The 10138-nt window shown below is 44.7% G+C and overlaps 1 protein-coding gene across 1 annotated transcript in view; it reads right to left on the bottom strand.

Moving 5' to 3' along the window:
• Positions 1 to 9625, bottom strand: part of PROM1 (prominin 1) — a 79943-nt gene extending 70318 nt beyond the window's left edge. Inside the window, exon 1 of the mRNA XM_023515338.1 lies at positions 9406 to 9625. Within this exon, the coding sequence (XP_023371106.1) occupies positions 9406 to 9625 (220 nt within the window). The remainder of the gene's footprint in view (positions 1 to 9405) is intronic.
• Between the last annotated feature and the right edge of the window lie 513 nt (positions 9626 to 10138).

Raw genomic sequence — 10138 nt, forward strand, 5'->3', positions numbered from 1 at the left:
AAAAAAAAAAAAAAAGAACACCAGTCACAAGGGATTAAGGGCAGCCCTACTGCAGTGTGACCTCATAACTAACGCATCTGCACCAACCCTATTTCTAAGTAAATCACATTCTGAGTTCACATTCTGAGGTGCTTGGGGGTAGGGTTCCACATATGAATCTGGGAGCATAACACTGAATTTGTACCCAAGTCTCTTTGTGCCTCTTTATGTATAATAATTAAATATTATGCAAACTAAAGAAATATGAAGATAAAGAGAATGAACATTAAAAACTAACTCAATTGTTGTATAAAGGCTTATTAAAGGGCAGTCATTTGGATGAAATTATGCGTGAGTAAACTAAAGTCTGGAGAAAAAAGAAACCTAAAAATTTAGAACCCTGAACTCCAAGTGTTTCAGTTTTTGCTAAACTTCAAAGAAACCAAAACAAAGAAACCAAAAATCATAGGATGCATTCTGAGTGTGATTTATATCAAAAACATTAATTTTGAAACTTCAAACAATTAACTCCTAATAAAAACAAATCTTAAGCTTTGGCCTTACATCAAAAGATGGGTGAATGTTTTAAGTTCCTTGCTTTAAAAACCTTTTTAACTCAGGCAACACTCTAAAAGAACAGATACGAAAAGATGCTCATGATATAATGAAAAGTAAAATATTCAAGTTACAAAACATGCCAAGTACTGCCAAGTACCGTATTTTGCCTTGTAGAATGCACTCCAACATACAAACAGCCATGTCTTCAGCCCAAACGTTCAGGAGCCAAAAAAGCTTTTAATTTTTTCATTCAAAATTTTATTTGTCTATATTCAGGTACTTATTTTTTGCATTATAAAGGAACTTTAGCATTTACCAAAAAACGAAGGTACCAGAAATTTTATGTAACAAATAATTGCAAACCACAAAAACACAAGGTCCAAGGAATTGTATGTACTAGTAACGAATTTACATGTACCTATCACAGAAGGCCAGGAGATCTTCATTCCTGTCAATTTAAGAAGTATCAACTTCTTCAATTTCTACATTACCGGTGTCTTCTGAAGAGTCACTTTCTAAACTATTTTACAACCACTTCCTTCTTGACACTGTTCTGCAATCTTAGGATCCAATTACAAACCTGCGCAATGGATGCTTTCTTGATTCTGCCTGGAGGTGTTAAATCATTACCAGTTGACTGGGTCCAACATCCAAGTTAGACAGAACCTAACTTCCAGATATCCCACCTTTTGGGGCCAAACCAATGTATGTTTTCTGCATTTTGATTCAAGACATTGACGGGAAATCCTGTCTCCCTAAAATGTATAAAAGCAAACTATCACCCCATCACTGTGAGTCCACTTGCCTTGGGCTTCTGGGGTGTGTGGCTCTGGGTCATGGTCCTCAGATTTGGCTCAAGATAAAACTTTTTTTTTTTTTTTTGAGACACACCCTAAAGCTATCCCCCGGGTAGAGTGCCATGGCTTCACTGCTCACAGCAATCTCCAGGAGGCTCAAGCCAGGAGGCTCAAGCGAGTCTCCTGCCTCAGCCTCCCAAGTAGCTGGGACCACAGGCACCCGCCACAATGCCCGGCTATTTTTTGGTTGCAGCCATCATTGTTGTTTGGCGGGCCCAGGCTGGGGATTCGAACCCGCCATCTTAGGTGTATGTGGCTGGAGCCTTATCCACTTTAGCCACAGGCGCCGAGCCAAGATAAAACTTTTTAAACTATTTTATAGGCCTCTTTGCCTGCTTGTCCTGGCAATGGAGGCCTGTTTGCTGTCCACGGTGAATACATCCTGCTTCGTAAGTGTCCTTACTCTGTAAGCCTATCTTTCTCTTCCTCAGTAAACTTTGTTTCACGCTTGCCTTTAAAAAACTAACTAAATAAATAATTTTACAGAGTGTGGCTGTCAAGTCAACACTGCTCTAGGGCTCCAATCTGGCACCACCATGTAGAGACCACACTTTCCAACTGCTTCTCCAAAGGCACGTTTCAGGATGTCACTTCTGCTTACCCCCAACACACAAGCACCGTTTAATACCCGGCCGGTGTCTGCCAGCAGCTGCCCGGTGGCCTTCTATATTTTCATTCACACTTAATCTCTGCTTCCTGTGTGTATTTAAAGGACGTCATAGTTGAGACCAGCAGAGCAGGAAGCTTTTCTTCTGGTGTCTTTCAAAGGACATTTCCCAGCTGCACACAGCCTGCCTCACCTCTGTTATTTATGTGTGGAAAGATAGGACTCCTTTCAGGGGGGCTTTGTAGACAAGGTAGAGGGATAACTCTCACCAGGATGTGTTTTGGTTTAGCTACAAAAGCTGTCCCGTGAAGCTGAAGACAGGCCAGGAGGATTAGGAGTATCAGTTAGAATCTGCCCATCATCACCTGCCACCCCAACTCACCCTGCAGGTCAGTGGTGGCATCAGATGAGCTCTGTACAGCCCATCTCCTCCCCTGTGGAGGTAACTGGAAGTAACAGCCCTCGCTTGGGAGATGCCAGGCCCTGGGGCAACCCTGGCTCAGCCTCTTAGCCAACAGCTTGTGTCTCTCCCTTGACCTCTCTGGGTATCACTTTGCTTGTCAGCAAAATAAAAGCGGTGATTATGAGCTTGGACTCTAAAAGCCAGTCTTACGGGGTTCAAAGCCAGTGGCTGTAACTTCAGGGACCTGGGGCAAGTTTTTTGGTGCTCTGAGCCTCAGCTTCCCCTCTGGAGAGTGGCAAGTGACAGCACCCCGCTGGCAGGTTGCTGACTTGTCTAAGGCCCAGAAAATAGGCACGAAATAGGGTTTGCTATTTTGAATGGATGTCAGCTGCCCAGCAGTGACTGACACAGGAGGATCAATGGATATCAGCTCTTTCCTTTGTGACCTAATTTACAGCTAGGCCCATTACCAGCACAAGTCACATGTTCTAAAGGTGACAATGCTGGCTTTGTCTGAATCAAATAAGAACATGCAGATGTTGGAGCCCAGTTCCACGTGGACATCAGCACAGACATGCCTGCTGTGCTCCCTGCCCAGCTATCCCTTTTCTGGAAACCATGTCTCTCTGCCTCTGAGACCATGTGACAGTGACGGCTCATAGCAGCTAGGCCCACACAGGAGGGTCCTGGACACGGTTACGCAATGGCTCCCTGGTTGGTGTCCGGCCCAGGTGGGCCAGAGGCTTTCTCTGGGAATTTAGAATTGGAACAGAAAGAGAGAACTCCCAGGCACTTTCCAGGAAGCTGGGCTGAAACCCGTGACGTCAGCACCTGATTCTCCACCTGCAGAAGTGGGGAAGCCGGAGGGGGAGGGGTGGAAAGGACGCAGGTGGACGCGCAGAGAGAAGGCACAGTGGCAAGACGGGAGGCTGAGGGAACCCCGAGAGCGAGGGCTCGTCCCTGGTGGCTCATCCTGGTCCCTTGAGATGACCTGGGGTCCTGAGGACAACCCCCACTTCGTGATTCCCTTGGGTATGTTCCATAAAAATTATAGGCGGTCATCTCAGACTAAGTGCCAACTCGAGGCCCCAACGGACCAGGCTGAAAATCAAAATGGAATAACACATGCTGAGGTTCCAAGGTGCCAAAGTAACACTGAGCTGTCATCAAGAAAGAGACATCAGGCTCGGCGCCTATAGCTCAACCGGCTAAGGCGCCAGCCACGTACACCTAAGGTGGCGGGTTCGAATCCCCAGCCCGGACCCGCCAAACAACAATGACGGCTGCAACCAAAAAATAGCCGGGCGTTGTGGCGGGCGCCTGTGGTCCCAGCTACTTGGGAGGCGGAGGCAGGAGACTCGCTTGAGCCCAGGAGTTGGAGGTTGCTGTGAGCTGTAATGCCATGGCACTCTACCCAGGGGGACAGCTTGAGGCTCTGTCTCAAAAAAAAAAAAAAAAAAAAGAAAGAGACATCAGACATCAGCCTCGTTTCCCAAACTGGCAGGTTTCCGTGGGCACGATGATGAAGTCCCCTCCATCGCCACCGTCCCTGTCATACTCACAGAGCAGTCACCTGATAGTAACCTGTTATTTTTCTACTGTTGGCCCTCCCTTGTCCCCACTTTACAAGAAAAGTGAATTGGAAATTCTGTGGAAACTCTCCTCACTTCCCCACTTCCACCAGCTTACCCAGCTCTGCTCCCTCACACACCAAATCCCAGCAGCAAACTACATTAGCCTAAAATGCTTTTAGAAATAGGTCAACCATTCTAAAATCTAATTTTAAAATGATACCAAAACTGGACAGAGAATTTCAGAGAATTTCTGTAAAACTAACAACAGGAGATCTTTTCCTTTGCTTATTCCATTAGAATGGCCCAGAAGTGGGTCGTAACTTATGCCAAATACATCAGAACCACATGAACTTGTAAAAGGCTCCACTCCCTCATCTGTATCAGAGAATCTCCACTGCATAATTTTAATATGCAAAGTTTACCAGTTTCCGTACTAACTTAGAATTGCTTTAAAAGCACCATGAGGAAATAAAAAACAAATTAGCTGCAAGGTAGCTGTGGTTTATAGGAGAAATTACTAGTCCTAGGGAGAGGAGTTCCAAATCCACAGCCCATGGCTAATGTGGACTTTCCACATGTGATTTCTTTGTCCTGGTCACGTGGGCCTTGAACATGTAATCACTTTCTCATGGTCATGTGCACCTCCAACATATGGTCTCTTTCTGACTTAATTTTCCAGTCTGTAAAGGGGAATGGGATGGATAGAAATACCACCTATTGTAAAGGGGAACGAGGGGAATAGAAATACCACCTACCACCGTCATCCACCTCCCAAGTTGTTGGAAGCCCTGTATTGGAGCCCTGCCTTCTATGCCTCATTCTGCTACTGGTGGACTTGCCAACAGGACACAGTCCACTTAACGTCAAAAGTAATGGGACTGTTCCTTACGAGGCAATTTCATATAGAAGGCTCCTGGAGGGAGCAGCAGAAAGGACACTCCAATGACCCTTCCTGGGGACACCTTCTTATTCCCAAGTCCCCTCTCTGCACCAATTTTGGCATCAAATTTGGTCAATTCTTCCTCTCCAATAATAAAATTAACAGTAACCACAACTATTGAGTATTTTTCTCAGTGACGTGGATTTAAACGTATATCATATGTCATCTCATGTAACCCTCAGAAATAGAAGCTCTAGAGTGGGCTCTGATGATGGTCATGTTATATCTAAGAGAAAAGAGGATCTGACGGTCAAACAACACGGATGAGATCACCCAGCGGGTAATAGGTAAGAGCTCAGATTTTAACCAAGTTCTTCGGACATGAAGTGGCTGCTACATCCACTTCCTCATTACCTTTAACTTTGTTCTAAGGCCATTATCACCTCCCTCTGGGCTACTGTGGGAGCCTCTACCCCCCTGTGATCTGTCCTACCAGCACTGTTGAGTCCTCTTCTCCAAACCCAATTCAATTTATACCCTGGCTCACAGAACCCGGCAAGGTGCACCACAGAAGCCAGGGGCTTCCCATAAATGTTTGTCCACTGAATGAAACGTCTGCTCAAACGCTACCATGCCTTCTCTCTATGAATCTCCCTGGAAGTCAAGTTCCTCCAGCTCTGGCTTTCCCTAACCTTGGCCACCTTATTCAGTGAACATCTTCCTTACCCACTGTTATGAGCTGACTGTGTCCCCTTCCCCTAACCACCCCCCCCAAATTCATATGTTGGAGTCCTAACTCATTGTGATGCTGCTTCTGAGAGGCAATTAGGTTTAGATTAGATTTTGACAGTGGAGTTACATGACAGGATTAGTGTCTGATGAGATTAATGGGAGAGAGGGAATTGATATTCATTCTCTCTCTCTCTCTCTCTCTCTCTCTCTCTCCTCTGTCTCCTCCCCAGAAGCAGACTCGGAGGAAAGGCCACGTGAGCACACAGCAAGGTGTCTCTGTACAAGCCAAGGAGTGGGCCCTCTTTAGATAGCAAATCTGCCTATACGTTGATCTTAGACGTCCCAGCCTCCAGAACTGTAATAAATAAATGTCTGTGGTTTAAGCCACCAAGTAAGTCTACGATGTGTGGGTCATTGGGAACATTTAGAGACACACAAATATCAAGAAACATAAAATCTGTGTGGACAGAAACAAATGAAGCCCTCCCAGCAAAACCCGTAAGCCAAACCAGTCGAAACTTGCACGAGTGAGTCAGAAGGATGCTGTTAACTGTGTTTCTTGGAAGTGAAATAACGGACTGTAACAGAGTCTGTCTCAAAACCCACATACTTCTATAGCAGCCTGAATAGACTAAGACACCTATACTGGACCTTCTGTCTCCTCCACTCCCCAGAATGTCCTTGCCTCTGCCTGGAACCCCCTTTCCCGAACTCCTACTGGTCATCCTGCCACCAACACCCATTCTGATGTGACTGGATGAAAAGCAACTCCTTCCAATATACGACATAGTTCTCTGCTTAGTGAGCCTGAGCTCAGCATAGGGTTCCCCTCTTTCAGCTCAAGCCAGGGCAGGCATTTGTAAAACACTCACAGAAGGTTCTAGAACACATTCTGCCATGCCTACACAGATATGGTTACCTGTGTTCCTGATCTATCTAATCAAATCTCTTCTGCCCAGGAAGTGAGCCTTTGTCTGAAGTCCCAGCTGAACAAGCACTACCCATCTTGTATATATTAAAGCTACAACAAGGGCTTTTGAGTTTCAGATGCAATATCTATAAACCATCTCGGTGGGAGATAGGATATCAAGTAAAAACCCCACAGTCAGATGGCACAAAAACAGGCAGCCCCTGCCCAGGCTATGCCTTCCAGTTCTGCTCTTCAACCTACCCAGGAACTTTGCATTTAAAGCACCTCTGCTCTTTCAAATGAACAAACACACCCACGGGACAAGATCTTCTATGAAGATACGAACCCACGGAGGATGAGTCTTGAAGTCTTCTGTGTGGTTAACGTACTAAACTGACTAAACTAATAAATAGGAATCCATCACTCTGTTTTTTAGGTTTGTTTGTTTGTTTGTTTTTGTTTTTGTGGTTCTTGGCCGGGGCTGGTTTTTTTGAACCCGCCACCTCTGGCATATGGGGCTACTCCTTTGAGCCACAGGTGCTGCCTTTAGGTTTTTTGTTGGTTTGTTTTTTTTTAATTTGGTTTTGGTTTTTGCATCTTCAATTACAAAAACGTCTACCTATAATGTGGTGACTGGGAAATTAACTGGTCCCAAATGGAAAAACCAACATGGCTCCCAATGTGTTCTCTACAGTGCAAAGCACCCAAGGGGTCCTCTGAGACTATTATGAAATGCAGTAGTCACTGGGTGAAAGAATATAAAAAGTAGGAAGATGGGGGGGAACACTTTAAGATTAAACTGGGTTGTTTTGTTTTGTTTTGTTTTGAGACAGAGTCTCACTTTGTTGCCCTCAGTAGAATGCCATGGTGTCATATCTCACAGCAACCTCAAACTCCTGGGCTCAAGTGATTCTCTTGCCTCAGCCTCCCAAGTAGCTGGGACTACAGGTGGCCACCATAATGCCCAGCTATTTTTAGAGGCGAGGTCTTGCTCTGGCTCAGGCTGGTCTCGAACCTGTGGGCTCAGGCAATCCACCTGCTTTGGCCTCCTAGAGTGCTACAGTTACAGGCATGAGCCACTGTTTCTGGCTTAAGATTCAGCTGTTAAATTCAGTCTTTAGGCAACCTAATAATTTTTCCCTCCAAAGGGGTAATGCTGGTCTTTGCTGGTCTACAGCTAAAACTTTTGAGAATTTCTTCCTCCCAGGTAATCGGTATTGATTAAGGTCAAGAGACAAACTAGGCTAACCCTCAGATTATGTAGGATTTAAATTCTTCAGATGCCTCCTGTTAGTCTGATAATGTTCTTAAAGTTCAAAACTTCAGAATGCATAAATGGAGTTTTGTATGAAGCTAGAGGACGGCTTCTAGACTGGTCGTCTGAATGAAGACCTTAAAAAATGCTGCTTTCCCCTGTATAATAAGGATGAGGAAATCTTCCAGCGAAGTCTAATGGGAGCAAAATAGAACAACATATGGGAAGAGATTGTGGGATTAACTAATTACTTGATATGCTGCAGAATAAGACATGGGAAGCTTTCCAAACTTTTCAAAGAAGTTGTTGTAAATTCATATTAAACAGCTGAATTCTACACTTTTTATATTAAAAAAGGAAACCAAAGAAGCCAAGACTGAAACCTCGAGGCATTCGTTTATTCAATAACACTTAATATTAAGTCTACCAGTAAACTAAGAGATATCTAGCTATCCAGAACTGCAAATTTGCATTCCACGTGAATAAATAAACTCTGCTTATATTCTCCTTTCATCTTTTGCTTTCCAAAGTTAGTGACACAAATATAGTGACACAAATAGTAAGGAGTCTTAGTACAGGACTCTCTTTAGTGACAGTAACGACTCAGAGATTTAGTTCATTGCATTGAAATTTAAACTAGCAAAACACTGATAATTATGCTCCCAACCGTTTTAATTGCTGAATCCATGACAACTAAATATAAGAGAAATTCAAGAAAAATGTGCTTTAATGAAAATCTATAACTTCCCACAATGTAAACAACTGATAAGTTTCCCTAAATAACATTCTCCCTGCCTCTCTCTACCTCTATCTCTCTCTTTCTCCACCCCTCCCTCTCTCTCTCTTTCACATACACACCCCAATAAGACTCATAAATGTTAGCTGACCAGCTAAGGAATATGATAAAGAAAGGTTAAAACAAATCTTATAATCAGTGATTTTATTCAAATCATTGCAGTTTAAAGAACAAGTGCAGAACGGATCTAACATTCAGGCAACCAAAAATTTAGGCTGCTCTAACGTCTAGCCGCAGATACTTCCCACAGATCATTTCCATTTTCATAACCCGGTTTCTGTGAACGCATCCCCTCCAGCTCCGATGAATGGAAAACAGTAGCGAGACAGCCAAAGCGGCTCCATTTAAAGAATCACAGCACAGTGCCATGAAAATTCTGGCAAGTGCCCATCCCTCCTTCCCTCACACCCAAACTCTCAGAATTAAAGCAAACAGTTCATCAGGTAAAGAGCTTTGACCTTACCCTTAGCAATGTCAAATTTGCATTTCCTGGTGGGTGGAGGAGTTAACATTTTTTTTAAGTGCCAAGGTGGCCATCAGATGTCAGATGCCAAGTCATCATTAACTTCTCATTTGATGCCAGTTTCCATTTTTAGCCTAGTTTTACCCCAATGTTTACCTTTGGTAAGTGCCTTAGACTAACTGCTCTCATCAAAACAAAACAAAACAACAACAAAAAAGCTAAAGAACTGGAAAACCAACATAGCAACACAGTTTGGTTCCATTTCTTATGACTGCATTCCTGCCAACATTTTTTACCTGGCACGTCGTCTTAAATTCTATCGAAATACTCTCTGTGTTTGTGAAAATCAATCATTTTGAACCTCATGTTTTAACCTGAAATTTGCACTTACCTTCAGGGAAAGGATTAGGCTGCACCACGTAGAGAAAGTTCTGCACCATATGGAAGAGGATGCCAATGGGTCCAGCCTTATAGGAGTCTGGGGTCTCATAATTCACTTCAGGCCATTCGTAATGCAACACCCCAGGAGGGTCTGTGGGCGACTGCTGCCCTCCAGAAATGGAGTTCCCACACAGCCCCAGCAGCAGCAGGAGGGTGAGCCTGAGCGCCATAGCTAGCAAGGTCCCCCAAGCATGAGGTGGAACCGGGTGCCTCTTGTCTCAGAGCTTCCAGAAGCCTTGGGGAAGACGGGAGTGACCTGTGCATTAGAGGAGTGGTGGGCACTGATCTGCGGAACCTTCCGTCGTCTGGCTGGGCTGGCTTGCAGCAAGGGGCACGGAAGAGTGTCCTCCCAGGGGGTCATTCACCAAGCCACCATCCCTGGCAGGGAGAGAAACAGCATCAGTGACACCAATGCCTGTAACAAGCCTGTAGGAAACACCAGGAGCTGCTTGGGAGAAGAGGTTTCAGAGGTTTAGGCAAGCCTTGCAGCTTAATCCAGGTGGGTGGGTAGAAACCAAACCCACCAGAGCACAGAGCACAGTCGTTTGCCGAAAAGCCAGGACTCCGAGACCACCCTTCTTCAATCCAGCCAGACCAGGCAAGAACGGACAAATACCAGGTAGTGCAGAGAAAGCTATGTGGTCTCGGACATTTACGGAGCACTCACCACACTCCATTGTTTA

The sequence above is a fragment of the Otolemur garnettii genome, unplaced genomic scaffold (genome assembly GCF_000181295.1).
Source record: "Otolemur garnettii isolate 467f Iridium unplaced genomic scaffold, OtoGar3 scaffold00069, whole genome shotgun sequence".
Classification (NCBI taxonomy): Eukaryota; Metazoa; Chordata; class Mammalia; order Primates; family Galagidae; genus Otolemur; species Otolemur garnettii.